Source organism: Saimiri boliviensis, chromosome 16 (genome assembly GCF_048565385.1).
Source record: "Saimiri boliviensis isolate mSaiBol1 chromosome 16, mSaiBol1.pri, whole genome shotgun sequence".
In the NCBI taxonomy this organism is placed as follows: domain Eukaryota; kingdom Metazoa; phylum Chordata; class Mammalia; order Primates; family Cebidae; genus Saimiri; species Saimiri boliviensis.
This window is the reverse complement of record NC_133464.1, coordinates 14,147,242-14,169,355: the sequence shown is the minus strand read 5'-3', so window position 1 is coordinate 14,169,355 and position 22,114 is coordinate 14,147,242. Positions and strand designations below refer to the sequence as shown.

The window sequence follows — 22,114 nt, the reverse complement described above, 5'->3', positions numbered from 1 at the left end:
CTTGGTGCTACATGATAGATTTCAGTCTAGAGCCATAAATTTTAATAAGTTATCTGTAAAACAGCAGTAGCCAGTTAAACAAGGAATGACTGTTTTTGAGCCCTATCCATGTGTCTATAAATGCATATATAGAATAATTTATTCCTAGCCTACACATCAAAAATAATGTTCATTGTGAATATCTTCTTTTTCCAGGCATATAATACAGAAAAATGATAGCTTAACCATCACTTGTATGTTATTGATTTTGATTTTTTTTAAAACAGAGTCTGACTCTTGTCACCGAGGCTGGAGTGCAGTGGTGCAGCCTCTGCTCACTGCAACCTCTGCCTCCCAGGTTCAAGCAATTCTTCTGCCTCTGCCACCTGAGTAGCTGGGACTACAGGCCCCTGCCATCACACCTGGCTAATTTTTGTATTTTTAGTAGAGACAGGGTTTCACCATGTTGGCCAGGCTGGTCTCAAACTTCTGATCTCAGGTGATACACCCACCTTGGCCTCCCAGAGTGCTGGGATTACAGACATAAGCCACCATGCCCAACTGATTTTGAAAGTGCTATCTTTTCATTCATTCAGAGCTAAACAAATTTCATAATCTGAATTCTGGAGCCACATCAAATTGAACCAACTAGTTAATCAGTAACTTACAGTGTGCTTCACTTTGTGGAAGCATTTTAGATAAGGGAGTAGTGACCCCTTTACCTTTCTCTAAAATAGGATGTGGTCTGTATTTGCTTCAGAACTCCAAAGCAATGCCATTTTATTTTATTTGAGTCAATCCATTTTATAAAACAGAAGTAATTATTCTGTCACCAAAGGAAAGATGCCATTTTTAGTATGTACATATATTCCATATTAAGAACAAAATTAAGTAACTAAAGTTTCTTAGAGTTGCATGGATGGGGATTAAAGGCTTTTCTCATCTTAAAATATTTTTTGTCATCTCGAAATTTATGCAAGTAAGCACAAGGTTGTATAAGTATGTTTTTATTATTGGTTTTCTGAAAGTAACCCTAACCCTAGCCTGAATAATAACCCTTTTGCGTATGCAAAAGATACATTTGTATGTCCTCCAAAACACACATAATGCCTTGCACATAGTAAGGCCTCAATACCTGCACAGAGTGAAAATGGGTATAATGACGTTTGTGATTTCCCATGGTAATGTTCCATGTATAGTCTCTTGATTTAGAAAATCTCCTTTAATACTGTCTCTGACTACTGCATTTTAAACAACAGAGAAAACCATTGGGGGTTTAAATATAAAATTTATGCAAGGACTATTTCTGTCCCCTTATGTGTGCATATGCAAGGAGTACTACACTTGAAGTCAGAAAAAAACGCATTTGAATTCGGCCACAGGTACCATCATGTGACCGTGAGACAGTCACTTAACCCCTTTGAACCTCATTTTTGTCTCATTGAAAGAGTGTCCCCATCTAGCATTCACATTATTTGGAATCTAGACTGATACCTGAAAATCAAGGCATGCATTTTTTTCATGAATTATCTCATTTACTTTACGTAACAATCTGTTATGGGGACAGTGAGGAGGCAGTGAGGAGAGAGAAAGTTCTCCCTGTTTAACAAGATAAGTGGGCTTGGAGATGTCAGTCAGCTTGCCCAAGATGATATACACAGTTGGTAACAGAGCTGCTCTGTTGTGTGGTACCATGCTATCTCATTTTCAGCCAGGATGCATTTTTGTTATTATTCTAATCATGTCACTTTTAACATTTTGTAAAGACCTGCTGAATTATTTTAATTATAGTTCTTTGAAGACTGATAACTTCCAATAACCGTACTTGGAAAATATCCCCATTTAATCATTCCTTGAACCTGTTGATGTTTTCATATCATACCCTAAAAAATTCTTGTAGTGTTTTCCATTTTGTTATAAAATACTCTTAAATAGGAAAGGACAGCTGACATCCTTCAGTATTTTCTATGTAGTAAGGAAAACAATGTGTGTCTTATAGAAAGCTTAGGTAATCTTATAGTAGAAAAATTTTCTACCAATTTTTGTAAGAAACTTGATTTGAGATGGTTGTATGTTTTTCAGATGTGCTCATAGATCTGAAGTATATTCCTGGTGGGTAATAGTTTATAGTTTTGTGACTTTTTTTAAGGAACCAGTCATTGTAAATCTGTATTTTTGTGTAAAGTATGAAACTTCCTTTTGAAAGGGTTTATTTTATTTTTTCTCTTATAGGAACAATTGGCTTCTTTGCATGCTTTTGGTTTGTTACCAAAATATACAGTGTGGTGAAGGTTGACTGAAGAAGTCCAGTGTGTCCAGTTAAAACAGAAATAAATTAAATTCTTCATCAACAAAGACCTGTTTTTGTGACTCCCTTGAGTTTTATGAGACTTATTGGCCTAGCAATCCTTCAGAAACAACGTAATTCTAAATACACCTCTTCCCATACACCTTTCCCCATAAGATGTGTCTTCAACATTATAAAGCATTTGTATTGTGATTTGATTAAATATATATTCAGTTGTTCTCAATGAAGAGCAAATTTAAATATTATGTGCATTTGTAAATACAGTAGCTATAAAATTTTCCATACTTCTAATGGCAGAACAGAGGAGGCCATATTAAATAATACTGATGAAAGGCAGGACACTGCATTGTAAATAGGATTTTCTAGGCTCGGAAGGCGGAAAGAATTATTTTTCTTTGAAGGAAATAACTTTTTATCATGGCAATTTTGAAGGATGATTCCTATGATGTGTTCACCAGGGGAATGTGGCTTTTAAAGAAAATCTTGTATTGGTTGTAACTGTTCATATCTTCTTACTTTTCTGTGTTGACTTCATTATTCCCATGGTATTGGCCTTTTAAACTATGTGCCTCTGAGTCTTTCAATTTATAAATTTGTTATCTTAATAAATATTATAAAAATGTCTTCATTGCATCATTACTATATATTCAAGGAGGTCTGTAAATACAAATTTATTTACCAAGGATGTTTTGAAATGATTTATAATATTTTATCAGATTTTATTGGATTTTGTTAATATAGCACTTTCTGAGTTTTGATCTGAATGAAATTTCACAGTTTAAGGCGTTGTCTAAAATGTTCACTGTGAGACCATAGAGGAGGTTGAAGTCATGCGTATCTAGACAGATGAATAATCTACAAGTACTTAAGGTGGGCCTTACGTTGTCATTAAGGAGTTTTAGTTTTGACTTGTTTTTCAAAATACAGTATTTTAAGTCAGGTTTTATTATCTATACATTATCAGTGACTAGCAAGGCTTCATCTTTATGATGTCATTGTTTTAATTTAGATTTCACAAACAGTCTTACTTCTAAGAGTTAAGAAATGCACTGTTTGTCTTTCGTATTCATCTGACTAATTGAAATCCATGTATGTAGAATATAGAAATGTGGGGTGATTCAGAAGTATCAGTCTGCTTGTATGTGTGAGCATATTCATTTGTATTTTAGGGTCTCTCTGCTTGCTGCTTAGGAGAGCAAATCAGATACTGTCATTAAACTTACAACTAAAATTAGTAGCTGTCACTTATATGATGTTGCTGGTCTCTTACTGAATATATATATACATATACATATATTGAGATGGAGTTTCGCTCTTGTTGACCAGGCTGGACTGCAATGGCACCATCTTGGCTCATCGCAACCTCCACCTCCCAGGTTCAGGTGATTCTCCTGCCTCAGTCTCCTTAGTAGCTGGGATTACAGGCATGCGCCACCACACCTAGCTAATTTTGTATTTTCAGTAGAGACGGGGTTTCTCCATGTTGGCCAGACTGTTCTCAAACTCCCAACCTCAGGTGATCCGCCCACCTTGGTCTCCTAAAGTGCTGGGATTACAGGTGTGAGCCACCGCACCCAGCTATACTGATTCATTTTATGTCACTGTCCTTTTTTAAAAAAACAGACCTGTTCATTTCAAAGAGTGAAGGAGGAGCTCTAGCCATTTTTTAACCTCTCACAGTAGCTGAGTATTTAAGATAGAAGAGTTTCTTTGTTTTATTTTATATATCTCTTGTATTTAGTTTTTATGGGTAGAGTTGTCCATTAGTATCCATGGAAGATTGGTTCCAGGGACCCTTTTGATTACCAAAAATCCATGGATGCTCAAGTCCTTGATATAAAAATGGCTAAATATTTGCAAATAATCTACACACATCCTCCCATCTACTTTAAGCCATCTCTAGTTTACTTTTAATACCTAATACAATGTAGGTGCTCTATAAATACTTGTTATACTCTTATTTTCTATTTGTGTTTTTATTTTTTTAATTTATTTTTGAGCATTTTTGATCTGCTGTTGCTTAAATCTGTGTATGCAAAACCCCCAGATAAGAAAGCTCAACTGTTATTTTCTTAAGGAGCTGTTGACACAGGCTGGTTGACTCAATAAAGAAGTTTTACTTTTTAAAAATCATGATTCAGACATCAGATTAGTTTTTATTGGCCAAGTTTCTTCAATTTTATTTTTCCTTTAGTGAACAGTTAGCTTAGTGATTTGATTTAAAAGTCAGCTGATTAATTTGGTGTAACTTCTTCTAATTTTTTTTTTTTTAAGAGTTTTGCTCTCATATTAAAAAAAGAAAACGAGTTTTGCTCTTGTTGCCCATGCTGGAGTGCAGTGCCACAATCTCAGCTCCCTGCAACCTCCGCCTCCCAAGTAGCTGGGATTACAGGCGCCCGCCACCACACCCAGATAATTTTTGTATTTTTAATAGAGGCAGGGTTTCACTATGTTGGCGAGGCTGGTCTCCAACTCCTGACCTCAGGCGATCCTCCCACCTCGGCCTCCCAAAGTGCTGGGATTACAGGCGTAAGCCATGGCACCCAGCCTTTTTCTTCATATTTTGAAGTAACCGCATTTCACACGTAAACAGTGGAGAGGCAATTGGGAAAATGAAACTGGAAGGTTAAAGGAAAAGACTTAGGAGGGAGCAAAGCCGAGGAAGGAGACACTGACAAGGAAGACGAACCAAGCGAGGAGAGCGGGGAAGAAAAGAGCCCTCTCCAGGGCTTGGATCCCGCCCGTCCTGAGGGGTGCGCTGCTGCGGCTCGCCCAGGAAGTTCTCCAGGAAAGCCGCCGCCGGCACAGCAGGCGGTTAGGAGCCGGGGCTCGTCTCGTTCGTTTGAGCAGAGCCCAGGACAGAATCAGTTGTGTTGTGCATGTTGTGAGACCCCAGTGGCCACGAACCCCGGGGAGAAGGCTTCGTGAGCCATGAGAGCCGCAGGCAGCTGCGAAAGAGGGGGACGTGTCGCCGAGACCGAGAAACCAGGTAACTGCCGTGTTTTCGTGATGGAGAAATGGGAGAGAAACCCAGCCGTGCTACACGGCGGTCCTGCGCGCTGGCCAAGGGCACCGTTCTGCCTGCAGCTGCTTCCTGGCCTCGCACATCAAGAAGGCCACCCAGGCTCCCTGGTGTCTCCCAGTTTCTCCAACTGCGCCTTCACTTTGCACCTACTTACAGCTTCACCCCGCTTTCTTCCGTCTTTCGTCTTTATTTTCCCTTCTGTGTGTTCAAACTCTCCCTCTCTATGCTTTACATTTTAAAACACGTCCAACTATCTGCTCGTTTTGTTTGTTTGTTTAATGAAAACAACTCGTCGGACCGGTTTCTCCCTGTTCTCCTTGCCTCTCGCATCTGGCTTGGCCGTCGGCTTCTCGCTTTCCGAGGATTCTGCTGGGAACCTTGTTGCTGAGTTCTCCAGTGCCCCCATCACCTGGGCCAGCCCTCATTTTACCAGCTCCTTACTGACTCGACACTCGATCCCTCTTGGACACCTTGTCCTGAAAGCAGTGTTTCTCATAGTCTGGGTCTGAACCGTTTGCATAAGGAAATTGTCATAAACACGTCGTGGCCTTGCACCTGTTTTGGAGAAGTGCGTTAAAACAGGAGACGCTGCTTACCCACTTCTCTTCCTCCCAATTCCACCTCGGTCACAGTCTCCTTTGGGGGCTCCTCTTCCGTCCCAGCGGGCGTTGCTGCCGCGCTATTCCATCTTTCCCTATGGCCTGCTTCTCATTGGTGTTCCCTGTCCAGTTTCACTCTCGTTTAGAGTCATCACCTCCATCTCCAACCACAGCACCTGCTTGCTGCACAGCTTGCATGGTCCTTGGGAACATCAAGCCCATTGTGTACAAAAGTGAACGCGCCTGTGCCGCCGTCCCCAGCTCCTGCTCCCCAAGAGGCCCTGTCTCCGGAGGGCCTAATAACTGCTTCATCCCCTGAGCGGAGTTTCGCAGGTCCCTTGGGTGCCCATTTCAGTTAGTATCCTCCAAGTCCTCCAATCCACGGCCTCCTGGCCACCCCCTCCACCCCTGGCGTCTGCAGTGACATCCTCGTGGATAGCTGCAGCGAGCTGTCTGGTCCCCTGCCAGTGCATGTTCCTCCTCAGGAAAACCTGCTAGAGCTGCCATAAGCCACATCCCTTGCTGTCCACGTCCCTCCATGACCCAAACCATTCATGCCAAATTACTTGCTCATGTGGTCTTTCTAATCCAGGAAATTATAACACTAAAAATCTAAATCACCTGGGCATGGTGTCTCATGCCTGTAATCCCAGCACTTTGGGAGGCCGAGGTGGGTGGATCACCTGAGAGGTCAGGAGTTTGAGACCAGCCTGGCCAACATGGTGAAACCCCATCTCTATTAAAAATAGAAAAACTAGCTGGGTGTGGTGGCACGCACCTGTAGTCCCAGCAACTCAGGAGGCGGAGGCAGGAGTAATTGCTTGAACACAGGAGGCGGAGGTTTCAGTGAGCCAGGATCCGGTCATTGCACTTCACCCTGAGTGACAAAAGCAAAACTCTTGTCTCAAAAAAAAAAAAGATAAAGAAAAAGCCCTCCTAAAAGTGTGATGAAAGCATAAAAATTGTAACGTTAACCCTCCTTAAAACACTTAGAAGTGATTAAAGACTTCCTTAAGCAAACTATTTCAGACATTGGTCACCTGAATTTGTTTTAATACACAACTTCTGTTGCACATTGAAATTTGTAACAGATTTTGGTGACAAGTGAAGAGAACCTGAAAGTCTTTCAAATGCAGTTGCTTCAAAGTTCTGGACCACATAGGAGTCTCATGTTGCCAAAGGCCTTGATTCAGATCTGATAAAAATATCAAGACAAAGCATTTTAATATAGATCTGTTTTAGGGGTGCGTGTGTCTATGTTTAGAAACAGGGTCTCACGGCCGGGCACGGTGGCTCAAGCCTGTAATCCCAGCACTTTGGGAGGCCAAGGCGGGTGGATCACAAGGTCGAGAGATCGAGACCAACCTGGTCAACATGGTGAAACCCCATCTCTACTAAAAATACAAAAAGTTAGCTGGGCATGGTGGTGCGTGCCTGTAATCCCAGCTACTCAGGAGGCTGAGGCAGGAGAATTGCCTGATCCCAGGAGGCGGAGGTTGCGGTGAGCCGAGATCGCGCCATTGCACTCCAGCCTGGGTAACAAGAGCGAAACTCCGTCTCAAAAAAAAAAAAAAAAAAAGAAACAGGGTCTCACACTTGCCTAGGCTGGAGTGCAGTGGTGCAGTCAGGGCTCACTGTAGCCTTGACCTCCTGGGCTCAAAGCAGTCCTGCTTCAGCCTTTCAAGTAGCTGGGACTACAGGTGCAGGCCACCACTCCTGGCTGGTTTTGTTTCAATACATGTATTACTTTGCAAGGGCTGCCATAATAAAGTACCATGGACTGGGTGCCTTAGACAACAGAAATGTATTTTTGTGTGTTCTGGATGCTGGAAGTCCAAGCTCAAGGTGTCAGCAGGTCTGGTTTCTCCTGAGGCCTCGCTCCCGCGCTTGCAGACAGCCGCCCTCGTCCTGTGTCTTCACATGGTCCTTCCTTCCTGCATGCACATCCCTGGTGTCTCTTTTTGTGTCCAAATTTCCAGCTATAAGAACACCAGGCAGACTGACAGAGCCCACCCGTAATGCATATAACTTCATTTAACCTGAGTCACCTCTTAAAGGCCCTATGTTCAAACACAGTCACATTCCAAATACTCGGAGTTAGGGCTTCAGATATGAATTTTTGGAGGACACAATTGGGCCCATCGTAATGCCCTTTCTTCTAAAGATGCTGTATCAAGTGAGAACAACAGGATTCTTTTTTTCTTTACCAGAATCCTTTCGGCAGTAAAGTCAAAACCATCCACTGAACCAAGCGCCACAGGGAATTCACTCTTGGATCACTGTTATGTCGGTGACCCCAGCCAGAAGGAACTCAGTGTCTAGGGTCTGGGGTGGCACTCCTCTGCCCAGGGCTCCCACACCTGACAAAGCCTGGAGATTCACAAGGCAACAAGGATGTCGGTACCGTAACGAGGCCTCTGCGAGCAACTGCAGAATTCTACCCAACAGAGGATAAATGTGGTTTTCCTGGGCTTGGTTTGTGTTCTGTAACCAGATAATTGTTTTATTTGAGAATTCCAGCTTCTGATATAACCAAAACTGCTCAGGGAAAAACAAACAAACAAACAAACAAAAAACGTGTTGGGGGCCAGATGTAATGCTCATGCCTATATTTCTAGCACGTTGGGAGGCAGAGATGGGAGGATGGCTTGAGTCCAAGAATTTGAGACCAGTCTGGGCAACAAAGTGAGACCCCACTTCTACAAAAAAAAAAATTAGGCATGGTTGCAGGTGCCTGTGGTCCCAGCTACACTGGAGTCTGAGGTGGGAGGATCACTTGAGCCCAGGAACTTAAGGCTGCAGTGAGCCATGATTGCACTACTGCACACCCTATCTCAAAACAAAACAAACAACAACAAACAAAAACTCAGCTGTTTGGAAAGGTTTTTTTAAACCTTTTAAAACCCTTAGAAATAAAGGTCTTGGCTGGGCTCAGTGACTCACACCTGTAATCCCAGCAGTTTGTGAGGCCAAGGCGGATGGATCACCTGAGGTCGGGAGTTAGAGACTAGGCTGGCCAACGTGTTGAAACCCTGTGTCTACTAACAATACAGAACAATTAGCCAAGCATGGTAGCGTGCACCTGTGGTCCCAGCTACTCAGGGGGCTGAGGCACAAGAATTGCCTAAACCTGGGCAGCAGAGATTCCAGTGAGCTGAGATGGCGCCACTGCACTCCAGCCTGGGTGACAGAGCAAGACTCTGTCTCGATTAAAAAATAAATAAGAAAGAAAGAAAAAGGTATTTTCCTCGTACTTTACAGTGCAGTTATTAGGTGTGTCTCCTCCAGTAAAATTAGAAGTATGTTCTTTGATACGGGGGCCATATCTTATTCATCTTGGTTGCTGTGGTGCCATAAACACAGGAAGCAGCCATGTATTTCTTAAATTAAGAAATGAGGCTGGCCGAGGTGGTTCATGCCTGTAATCCCAGCATTTTGAGAGGCCGAGGTGGGCAGATCACAAGGTCAGGGGTTCAAGACCGACCTGGCCAAGATAGTGAAACCTCATCTCTACTAAAAATACAAAAACAAACAAACAAACAAACAAACAAAACTGGGTATGGTGGCAGGCAGCTGCAGTCCCAGCTACTCAGGAGACTGAGGCAGAGCATTGCTTGAACCCGGGAGGCGGAGGTTGCAGTGAGCCAAGATTGTGCCACTGCACTCCAGCCTGGACTGTATCCAGAGCAAGACTCCATCTCAAAAAAAAATAAATAAATAACGTGGATGCTTCAGAATCTTTTCCTCCTTTTCCTGTCACTGCAGAATGTACCTGATTGTGTCCTTTTCTCTGTCCCAGCTCTTGGCTAATTTGATAATCTAGGCAATGCCAATATAGAGAGCGGTCTTAATAATGTTACTTAGTATTTACATCTTAAGCTATGTGACACTGAATCATGCTTTGATTGAAGGGAGTGACTCTAAAGAGTGACATTTAGATAAGAGGACCGTTGGGGGGAGTAGGCAGACAGACGTTTCTGGGCCCCTCCTACCATATAAGGTACAAAGCTTCGCAAAGATGCCGCTCAGATGTTGCTGTGTGCTGTTCTGTGTGGTCCTAAATGGGTATCTGGCTATTTTGTTCCGTTTTGTTTGACATGAAAATTACCAGTACTTTAAATCTGTCCAATCAACACCTCATACTTTTTAAAGACCTTTACCTATACGACCTAAGATTACATAGTGCCAGACATCACAAAACTTTAAAACATTAATGCTTTAAAAATTATAGGCCGGGCACAGTGGCTCACGCCTACAATTCCAGCACTTCGGGAGGCCCAGGCGGGCAGATCATGAGGTGAAGGGATTGAGACCATCCTGGCCAACATGGTGAAACCCTGTCTCCGCTAAATTAGCTGGGCATGGTGGCGTGTGCCTGTAATCCCAGCTACTCAGGAGGCTGAGGCAGGAGAATCACTTGAACCAGGGAGTCAGAGGTTGCAGTGAGCTGGGAATGCACCACTGCAGTCCAGCCTGGATGACAGAGTGAGACTCCATCTCAAAAAAAAAAAAAAAAAAAAAAAAAAAAAAAAAAAAAAATTAGCCAGGTGCGGTGGCTCAAGCCTGTAATCCCAGCACTTTGGGAGGCTGAGGCGGGCGGATCACGAGGTCAAGAGATCGAGACCATCCTGGTCAACATGGTGAAACCCTGTCTCTACTAAAAATACAAAAAATTAGCTGGGCATGGTGGCACGTGCCTGTAATCCCAACTACTCAGGAGGCTGAGGCAGGAGAATTGCCTGAACCCAGGAGGCAGAGGTTGCGGTGAGCCGAGATCGCGCCATTGCACTCCAGCCTGGGTAACAAGAGCGAAACTCCGTCTCAAAAAAAAAAAAAAAAAAAAAAATTAGCCGGGCATGGTGGTGGACACTTGTAATCCCAGTTACTTGGAAGGCTGAGGAAAGAGAATTGCTTGAACCCAGGAGGCAAAAGTTATAATGAGCCGAGATTGCACCACTGCACTCCAGCCTGGACAACAGAGCAAAACTCTGTCTCAAAAAACAAACAAATAAATAATATAATGAATTGCTTTATTTCGTGAAGAAGAAAACATGGCTCTAAAAAGTCCTGTTATTTCCTTCAGATATTTTCAGCCAAAAGCGGTCTAGGCCACGTGAATGGTGTTGACCATGATTAATAAATAGTGCTATAATAGGTCACAGGTCATTCATTTCTCTAAAAAGAGTTAAATATAAGATACAAGTTGGAAATTATATATTTAAGGACTAGAGCCCACTTTTTAAAAGGTGTTTACTGATAGCTTACAATTAATGACATTGTATACATTCAAATTTAAATCTGATTTTAAATATCCGCTAAATGTTTGGAGGTCAGCATTATTATCAAAGAAAATCATAGGCTGGCCAGGTCAGAGAGAGCAAGGCTCCTCTGGCTCATGCTAAAGCCAGACAAATTGTACCACATGTTGACTAAGATCATTTCATGGACAGTGGGGAACTAAGGAAGTGACTATTGACTGGGAACTGCTCACAGACAGCACTTGGCTGGGTAACGATGCCGAGGTGAGCCACACTGCAGCGCGCTGCTTCGGCTTCCTACTTCAGCAGCGCAGAGCGAAAGGAGCTGGGGACTTAGAACTCATCGCAAGGCACCACGGCTGGCCCGCAGCCACACGGCAGGTCCCCTCTCAGGTGGCCGCCACCGCCAGGACCCAGAGTGCCGCTACTCTGCCCTGGGTGATATGATTTGGAACAACTTTGCCAGCCTCTTGTGGAGAGAATTCGTGCTGACACACTGATGATGCTATAGAATTGAGGCAGCAGAATCTTCTTTCTGGACGTTGGTAACCCAGATGGGAAAAACTGGGAAGACCTGAGTGTGGCGGGTTCCCCTTATGCTGGGGAAAATGGGAACTGGTCGTTGCTGGAATTGCACAAACTAGCCCCATCAAAAATGCCCTCCTGCTATGCCAAACATGCTGGCAGACAGTGACAGCTGGATGCAGGAGGGTGTGTTTGGGTCAGCTTTCATCATTCCAGAGCCATCCACCTGCTTCGCAAACCTCCTGCTCAATATATCTGCAGTGTGTGTGGGTGAATGCACACTTTGTGTGTGTGTGTGTGTGTGTGTGTGAAGTGCAAGTGGAGGTGGCATGAAGGGACACAGGCTGTATCATCACCTGGGGGTGTGTTTCCCTCCTGCTCTGGGACCCCTGAGCATCTCCACACGGAGCCCTGGGCCGGAGTGGTGCCTCCCCATCCGCTGCACTCTGCACTCCTAATACTTCAGGACACTGACGTTTGCCAGCCCTCCTCCTGTCTCAAATATCCTTCATATTATTGTCTACCTCTGCAGGCCTATCCTCCAAAATACATCGCAAACTTCTCAGAGGCAAGAAGGGCCCCTTCTATTCATCTCTGGCTCACACCCAGGGCATAACAGTACTTCGTATATAGGAGGCGCATATTTGTTGACTGAAACGAGGAATTTAGATGAGAAGTAATACTGATTTTAAATCTCTCGATTGTCATTTAATAGGATGATTTAAAGACACCATTTCAATATTTTGTTTCGATTCTAGAACGTGCTGTCTTGATTCCGTAAAATTATGCGTTTTACTGTGCGTTCACAACATCACCTCGTACGCTCGTTCTATGTTCACCGACAGTTGTTAAAACAAATCCGCACCGGCAGAACTTGGCCCGCTCCTCTCCACACTTAGCTGAACTGTTACCCATGGAACCAGCCCAAACAGAAAGCTACAAAGAGGCTAATTGAAATCAGAATGCTGGGTCACTTCTCATTCAAGCAAAACAGATGGCCCTCCTTGCCACACTTCTGTCAAACTTGAGGGGGAATGATGAAAAGCATTTTTAACTCCCACACATGCTGACTGGACTCCTTAAAAGAATTATACATAGCTACTGAAATGTGGGCTGGGGGAGTTCTTTTAAGAAGCGAAGCTTGGTTTCCTTTCTTTTGAAGGTCTAAGGAAAAGCATTTTAATGGAGATATTCAGCGGTTAAAGTTTCAACTTAGATTCTGAATATTTATATTTATTTTAATTGAGTTTTTCCTTTGGAATAGGTAAAATTTAAAATGCTCAAAAGAATAAAGAGAAAACTAAGACTCCTGTCATACCCCAGGCACCGAGGCCTCTCCCCAGGAGAAGCCACTGCTAACTGTCCCCTGCGTATCTTTCCAGAAATTGAACCTTCATTTTTAACTTATGTCCTTGAAACCCTCTTACTTGGATTCCTATTTAGTGACAGTATTAATGATATTTAGTTTCAAAACTAGTGTATGGGTTTGGTTTTTGAGACACAGTCTCACTCTGTCACCCAGGCTGGAGTGCAGTGGTACCATCACAGCTCACTGCAGCCTCAACCTCCCAGAAACAAGCGATCCTCCTGCCTCAGCCTCCTGAGTAGCTGGGACTACGGGCCTGCACCACCACACCTGCCTAATTTTTAAATTTTTTTTGTAGAGACGGGATCTCCCTATGTTGCCCAGGCCAGTATTGAACTACTGGGCTCAAGTGATCTGCCAACCTCAGCCTCCTGAGGAGCTGGGACTGCAGGCTTGTACCACAACACCTGGCTTTTTTTTTTTTTTTTTTTAAGTTTTTATAGAGACTGAGTCTCACTGTGTTGCCCATGCTGGGTTTGAACTCCTGACCTCAAGTGATCCGCCTGCCGCGGCCTCCCAAAGTGCTGGGATTACAGGTGTGAGCCACCATGCCCAGCCTAGTGTGGGGCTTTTTTAGAAGCAGCTGTGGATATTGTGTTTGTTTGCTTGTTTGTTTGAGGCAGAGTTTTGCTCTTGTTGCCCAGGCTAGAGTGCAACGGTGCAATCTTGGCTCACCACAACCTCTGCCCCCCGGGTTCAAGGGATTCTCCTGCCTCAGCCTCCTGAATAGCTGGGATTATAGGCATGTGCTGCCACACCCAGCTAATTTTGTATTTTTAGTAGAGACGGGTCTATGTTGGTCAGGCTGGTCTCGAACTCCCAACCTCAGGTGATCCGCCCACCTCAGCCTTCCAAAGTGCTGGGATTACAGGCATGAATCACCATACCCGGTAGATATCATGTTTTTATCATGTAGAGGATGTTCAGCACATTAATACAAAGAATTACTACATGGTGTTACTACATGACACATCTGTGATATTTAATAAATATGTAAAGCAGCATAAGACACCTCTTAGAATCTGTTGGAAAGAAATGAGTGTATACAGAAATTGGAAGAGGAAACCATTGCTCCGTATCTCAACCACCCAGTCAGTATATAATGACAACATCTCTAATAAACACCTTGTCAGAACCTAACTAATCAATGCATCATCTAATTTCACCCATTGCTACCCAGAAATGTGGCCCCTTATTAATGATCTCTGAGAAATAATGTAAAAGCAACCTGGTGTCTGGCTACGATGTGCAGGTGCCCGTCTGTATGGACCCAGCCTTCTGGTTCTGCTCCCACGGGGGCGCTGTCCTGGAGCGTCCTCTCCCAGGCCCCAGCCTCATCCGAAAAGCTTCATTTCTAGAGAAGTCACCCTGTGGTTTATTTCCACCTCAGTGTGATTTTTTTTTTTTTCTTTTCAAACTTTATCAATCAGAGCAGTTTTTTTTTTTTTTTTTAAACCATATGAGTAACAGGGGAATGAGAAGCTTCTTTTTATATTTAAAAAAAAAATCAGAGAATGAATGTGGACAGGTGGGAAGGACAGGTCCTTCTCAGCACCCTAGACATAGCTCCCTGGAGGGGGCTGTGTCCTCCACTCACCGGGAAGCAGGGGTGCGGCTCATTTGCTGGCTCTGGGGCAACCAGCCTGGGCCCCAGAGCCAGCTTTTGAAGGAAACGCCACTTTGTTGGGTTCGAGTTAGGAATAGGGTTAAGACTCCCCGACCTGTGCTCAGGTAGGGCAGGTCTGGGCGCAGGCTCCTTGTTCAGCGATGCTCCTGAAACATCCTCCTCTGCCCCCAGGATGGCCCCGAGAGGCAAAGGCACTCATGCTGGCTCGAAGCCAGTGTTGATGGTGGCGACTCTGGGGAGGGCCCGCCCCAGCGCCCCAGCGCCCCAGCACCCAGGGGTTGCCTCACCCTGTTTTCCTGGGCAAGCGTGGTCCAGGTTATTATAGTCACGTAGAAACAGGAGGAGATGCAGCCTATTTTCAAAGCTCTGAAGAATCTGTGAAATCTGCTTTTATCCCTCCTTACATTTACATTCAGATATTTCATCTTTAGGTTGCTATAGTGACATGTGAATAAATATATGTGAGATTCTGCAGACAAGCCACAAGCGGTGGGAAGGGAATTGGGTAGAGATGCCACTCACAATAAGCCTGGACTACCTGTGACCCTCGTGTTCTAGTCGCACAGGCACGGTGGTTTGGCATGGGCAGTATTTATGTTGATTTTACCAGATTTGCTATAATATTTAGATGGTCTATACATTATACAGAGTAACATATTTTCCTTTATTTTCCCCAATCGTAATGGGACCATATGGGCAGGACAGAAGTTGTGAGAGGAGGTGACTCACTGGCAGAGAGGAGCGTATCTCCCCCAGTCCTGCTCCCAGGCAGCTCAGCAGAAACTCTAGTTCATTTTGAGAATGGAAGTTGCTGACTGGGGGCTTGGTGGCTTGAGGGTGAGCCTAAATCCCTTCCAGTCAGAGGAAAGGAAGGTTTTACTGTGGAAACCAGTTTGGAGGTTGACCAAGCAATCCTCATAGACTGGGAGCTGCTGGTTGAGAAGCCTGACCCCTCTGGTTTGCTGCTGAACATTTGAAAATACCAATCAAACACAGGAGAGGACGTGGCAGTTGAAGGGTGACCTGAGGCAGAGTGTGGGAAGCCAAGGGAGGACAGGAGGCTCGTCTCCTTTATGAAGTCACCTGCCCGACTCCCGGCCATCGTGCCTCTTGCTCTCTGAAAAAGCCAAGTGGCCTCTTTGATTGATTTATTTATTTTTCTGGAGTCTCGCTCTGTTGCCCAGGCTGGGGGGCGGTGGCACAATCTCAGCTCCCTGCAACCTCCGCCTCCCAGTTTCAAGTGATTCTCCTGCCTCAGCTGCAAGAGTAGTTGGGGTTACAGGTGCCCGTCGCCATGCCCAGCTAATTGTTTTTCATATTTGTAGTAGAGATGGGGTTTCACCATGTTGGCCAGGCTGGTCCTGAACTCCTGACCTCAGGTGATCTACCTGCCTCGGCCTCCCGAAGTGCTGGGATTACAGGTGTGAGCCACCTCATCCAGCAGAAAAAGCCAAGTGGCCTCTTGATTGAAGTGGACGTAGCTCAAGGCACGGCCCTCAGTTCCTGCGATTTGTTTCCTGGTCTGCACTGGGTGGAGCACAAAGCCAACAGTACCATTGTCTGTGAATGCCCCAGAATCCCTTAAGGACAAAGGTTTCCAGTGGATGGGATGCCGTGGGGGACATTCCAGAACTCTCTGTGGACAAGCAGCTATCCTGCTGCAGCACAAACCCTCCTGCCTCTGGACGGAATTTGATGGACCCCTTGGCAAATGCACGTTTTAGAAGCTGCTTGGGGGCTGGGGCATGAGGCGAGCCGGAGGCAGGGGAGCATGGCTGAAGCCTGCAGACATCTCCCGTGGGTGGAAGCCTGAGTTCAGAAGTACCAGATCCAAGTCTCTGTGTGGCTGAGGAGAGGACATCCTGCAGGCAACATGGTGCTGACCTGTGGGCCTACTGGCAGCAGACTGACTTTGTAATTTTTTGGCCTTTCTGGAAGGTTCTGAGGTGTTGCTGCTGGGTGCTGGTGGCCAGTTATTCCCCTGGGGAAGGATGGCCCAGCTTGTTGTCCAGTTCACATAGAAACGTAGGGTCATCTGGCCAGGCGCGGTGGCTCACACCTGTAATCCCAGCACGTTGGGAGGCCAAGGTGGGCAGATCACGAGGTCAAGAGATTGAGACCATCCTGGCCAACATGGTGAAATCCCATGTCTACTAAAAATACAAAAATTACGCACCGGCCAGGCGCGGTGGCTCAAGCCTGTAATCCCAGCACTTTGGGAGGCCGAGGCGGGTGGATCACGAGGTCAAGAGATCGAGACCATCCTGGTCAACGTGGTGAAACCCCATCTCTACTAAAAATACAAAAAATTAGCTGGGCATGGTGGCGCGTGCCTGTAGTCCCAGCTACTCAGGAGGCTGAGGCAGGAGAATTGCTTGAACCCAGGAGGCGGAGGTTGCGGTGAGCCGAGATCATGCCATTGCACTCCAGCCTGGGTAACAAGAGCGAAACTCTGTCTCAAAAAAAAAAAAAAAAAAAATTACGCACCTATAGTTTAAGCCACTCTGGAGACCAAGACAGAATCGCTTGAACCTAGAAGGTGGAGGTTGCAGTGAGCTGAGATCGCACCACTGCCCTTTAGCCTGGATGACAGAGCAAGACTCTGTCTCAAAAAAAAAAAAAATAGTAGGGGTCGTCTAGGGAGTAAATGCGGTTTCCCCACTTTCTCCCTGCCCTTTCTCCCCTTCCCACTCCCCAGCGAAGGATCCAGCAAAAGGACCCAGAACCCCACAACTGTTACATAATCAAAGCATGTTACTCTAAAGGAGATCAGGACTCAGCCTCCTTGCTACCACCCCACCCTCAGCAAAAATAGCTTCTTTTTCTTTTTTTTTTTCACACATAGTTATAGATTTATATGCAGTTATAAGAAATAATAGAGGCTGGGCACAGTCATTCCTGCCTGTAATCTCAGCACTTTGAGAGGCTACGGTGGGAGGATCACTTGAGGCCAGGCGTTTGAGACCAGCTTAGGCAATATAGCAAGAGCCCATTTCTACAAGAAAGAAAATAATTAGCTGGGCATGGTGGTGCACAACTGTAGTCCCAGCTACTCTGGAAGCTGGGGCAAGAGGGTTGCTTGAGCCCAGGAATTAGAGGCTACGGTGAGCTATGATTGCACCAGGGCACTCCAGGCTGGGTGACAGAACAAAATCTTGTAAATACATAAAAAGACCACATTCTGTGGCTTAGCCCAAGAACTATGCACAAGGAATAACCTGCTGGGACAAGCCATTGCCACACTGGCAGGGTCTTCCGGTCTCTGCTTGGATATTTTTATTTGTGGGCCTATCAGTTACTATGCTTTTGGAAAAAGCTGGGTTTTCATAGACTGAAGAAAATGGTAAAAGTCTGGGGTTGATGTGAATTGTGTCCCCTCCAAAAAAGATATGTTGAAATCCTAACCCCCCAGTACCTCTGAACATGACGCCATTTGGAAATATGGCCTTTGCAGACGTAATTAGCTAAGGTGAGGTCATACTGGAGTGGAGCGGGTCCTAATTCAACGTGACTGGTGTCCCTATAAGAATAGGGGAATGCCATGGGACAGCTAAGACAGGGATCGGAGCCGCACAGCTGCAAGCTGAGGCAGGCCAAGGACTGCCAGCAAACTACGAGAGGCCGGAAGAGGAGAGCATGATCTTTCCCCACTGATCTCACAGGGAACAGGACCCTTGATGTCAGGACGCTGATTTCAGGCTTGTAGACCCCAGAACTGTGAGCGAATCAGTCTGTTGTTAAGTCACTCAGTGCTGGTATTTTGTACAGCAGCCCTCGGAAACTCATGCAGCAGGCAGCCACTAATGTCCCATGTCTAGTAAGTAATGGAATATACTCTGAAGTGGGGATAGAACTGAAATAAAAATATCCATGTGAGGGAGCTCTAGAGCCTTCACTTCCTCAGTCCTAATTTGACTGTAACCTAGAGGATGGGCAAATAATAGCCGTTAACAGGACTCTCTTAATCTCCTTCAGTGGTTTTGATTATTTTTCGTTTCTGTTCTATTGATATTTGGATTCTGAGCACAAGCGCCTTTATTGCACTGAACACCTTTGACCTGAGGTGGGTTTTAGCTGAAAGTGCAGGATTCTGAGTAAGAGAAACACTGAATGACCCATTAACCAAGGCAGGCCGTTCTCCTAGTCAGGGTCAGATGCTGGGGACAGTGTGACAAGAGCTTGAATGAAAACAACTTGCCCTCCCTGCCAGCAAGATTTAACAGACAGGAATGCTTATTTTGTATTTTTTCAGGGGGCAGGAAGCTGCAAAATCTGCCGTCCTCTGGAAATCGCTCTCTGGACCAACAACGTAGAAGTTCCCTCAACCTGTCCCTTACTTCCTGCTGCACCTCTGAGCTCCTTGGCTTTTGTAGACATTCATTTCTTGGACCTCTGCTGACTCCTGGGTTCCCAGGCCAGCAATGTTGGCATCACCTGAGAACTGGTTGGAGACTCAAAGTCTCAAGCCCTCCCCAGACCTGAATCAACTCTGCGGGTGGGGCCAGCAATCTGGGTTTTGAGACTGAGAAGCCGTGGGGCGATTCTCATGCCCACTCACACCTTGTTTTGCTTCTGTGTTTACTCTCCACTGCACAAACGAGGAGCCCTGGATGCCCAGGCACCAAAGCTTGAAGCACTGCCGCTCGTGGCTCTGCACTGTCTTAATTCTTCCCTGCTTTTTCATTATGTCCCATCCTGGTTCATTTCTCCTTTATCCCCCTGTTTGTATGTGTGCATGCATTCTTTCGTTCAGCGGGCATCTAGGAAGGGATATCCTATAGTCACTGTGGTGGATGAGTCTAGATGGGTCTGCAGCTCTGAAGGTGTGTTGGTTAAGTTCTAAGGAGCAAAGACAGCTTTTTCAGATGACAGCATGTATTGCAGCCAAACGACGGGTATGAGCATCTTTTAACCACAGTCGGAGGCAGGAGGGTGAATATATGTATTTTTTTTTTTTTTTTTGAGACGGAATTTCGCTCTTGTTGCCCAGGCTGGAGTGCAATGGCGCGATCTCGGCTCACTGCAACCTCCACCTCCCGGGCTCAGGCAATTCTCCTGCCTCAGCCTCCTGAGTAGCTGGGATTACAGGCACGCGCCACCACGCCCAGCTAATTTTTTGTATTTTTAGTAGAGACGGGGTTTCACCATGTTGACCTGGATGGTCTCGATCTCTCGACCTCGTGATCCACCCGCCTCGGCCTCCCAAAGTGCTGGGATTACAGGCTTGAGCCACCGCGCCCGGCTATATGTATTTTTTTTTCTGTGAAAGAGGGAAATGAAGCAATGAAAAGGAAGAGACAGAAAATTGTCCCAACACCTTGGCTCCGCAGGGCCTCGGGGTGCCCTCCACGACAAGCAGTGACTCTCAGCACTCCTGCACAGTATCCGGCATCCTTTGCCACTGGCTCCAGGAACCCCAGCACAGGCGCGTCTCAGCTTCTACTGCTTCTCCTCAGTGCTGCTGCTTACCCCTGGATTTGGTTGCCACAGGGAAGCTATGTCCTGGATTTTCTCGTTTTCTTTCAGTTCTAGCTGCCAATACCAAGTTCCTCCTGTTCATCTCACATTCAAAGAGCCCACAGAGAAGCTCTGATTGGGTCTGTGTCCCGTGTCTGTACAGAGCTTTTGCATTTGGGGTGGGGCCTTTGCACCGTGGCCAGTCTAAGAACAGCACCAGCACCTGGTCCAGTCAGCTGTGGCCAAGACCCTTGAAGATGCAGGCAAGAAGCGCCTGACAGTCGTGAGGTTCACAGGGGGTTCTGGGTGTGACAGGGGCTCAGACAACATCAGCCTCCAATCTGGGTGAGAAGAGAGGTCTGGGAGGAAGATACAGCTTTGAATAAGTGGGTGTTAGGTGATGGAAAAGTGGAGCCCCCGATATCACCAGGCTCTCCCATGGGGTAGATGAAGGTCATTAGGAGAATAGAGCAACTAACCTTTCTTGAGCACCTACTATGTGCCAGACTGTATGCCTTGGTGCTTTATTTAAGTTACCTTATTTAATTATTTTTGAGACAGAGTCTCACTCTCACCCAAGCTGGAGTGCTGTGGTGCAATGAATGCTCACTACGGCCTCGACCTCCTGAGCTCAAGTGATCCTCCCACCTCAGCCTCTCGAGTATCTGGAACTCCAGGCTATGCCACCACACCCAGCTAAGTTTTCCTATTTTTTGTAGAGATGGGGTCTTGCTATGTTGTCCAGGTTGATCTCAGACTCCTGGTATTAAGCCGTCCTTCCAGCTTGGCCTCCCAAAGTGCTGGGATCACAGGCATGAGCTACCGCACCAGCCAATTTATTCTTAAAACAACACTGCAAGCTAGGTATTATTCTTATCCCAAATTTACAGATGAGAAGGCAGACCAAGCTCATATCACTTGCAAAGGGCAGAGCTGAGATTTCAATAGCTTTGTCCAACTCCAACATGATTCCTCTTCTTTGATTTTAATTGTTTCTTAGTTTCCAAATCCTGCTCCCATTTCTACTCTATCCCCGTCTCCTGTCATGTGTTCGGTGTTTGTGCTTGGACACGTACAGAAAAATACCTCACATTGTTCTGTGTACGTAGCATATACACGTACACACACACAGTGCTGAGCTATCGGTCTCACTCTGTGTCTGTCTTTTCTTATCCACAGTGCGTTGTTAATACCTAGCCATGTGGCCGTCCGTGCCTCTTGCCCGTTGCTAACTGTTGCCTAGCCCTCCCCCAGGAAGCACCAGTGACAGTTCATTTCTCCTCTCTTCCACTTCACCTTGCGACGCTGACTCTAGGAGCCCAGCTACCACAAACCGCCAGGATGCACATCCCTGTACACATTCTCCTGCAGACCTGGCTCTACGTTTCTCAGCGTTACACCCCGGGACGGCTGGATCATGGAGCGTACGCAGATGAATTTCACTGAGATCTGCTAGGCTGTTCCCCAGAAGACTACACAGTCTGCACTCCCATCTGTAGCGCATAATAATATCCATTTTCCTATGTCCTTGTCAACAATTGCTATCATCTGACTTTCTAATTTTTCCTATGTCGTGGGTGTAAAGTGGTATCTCATTGTTTTCTATAATTTGCATTTCTCTAATAGAGAGGTTGAGCATTTCTTCGTATTTTTGTCCCTTTTTTTCTACCGGGCTCCAGACAATTTCCTTGTATTCTAGATGATTTCCTTGTATATTCTAGATGAGGTGTTGATGAAATTATCTGTAAAGGGTCCAGGTGGTAAATACTTTAGGCTTTGCAGACTGGAAGCTCTCTGCTGCACCAGCTCAGCTTTGCTATTGCAGCTTGAGAGCAGACAGAGACCAAATGTGGTGGATGAACATGGCTGCGTCCAACCAGACTTTTGTTTTGCTTACAAAAACAGATGGAAGGGCCAGACTTGGCCAGGGGGCCATGGTTTGCTGTTCTCGACAAATCTGTCTCGCTACA

The 22,114-nt window shown here is 45.7% G+C and overlaps 1 protein-coding gene across 1 annotated transcript in view; it reads left to right on the top strand.

Annotated features, from left to right (window-relative positions):
- TM9SF2 (transmembrane 9 superfamily member 2) overlaps nucleotides 1-2,911 on the top strand; it is a 64,889-nt gene extending 61,978 nt beyond the window's left edge. The window contains exon 17 of the mRNA XM_003928220.4: nucleotides 2,212-2,911. Within this exon, the coding sequence (XP_003928269.1) occupies nucleotides 2,212-2,279 (68 nt within the window). The 3' untranslated portion in view covers nucleotides 2,280-2,911. The remainder of the gene's footprint in view (nucleotides 1-2,211) is intronic.
- Nucleotides 2,912-22,114: the final 19,203 nt, after the last annotated feature.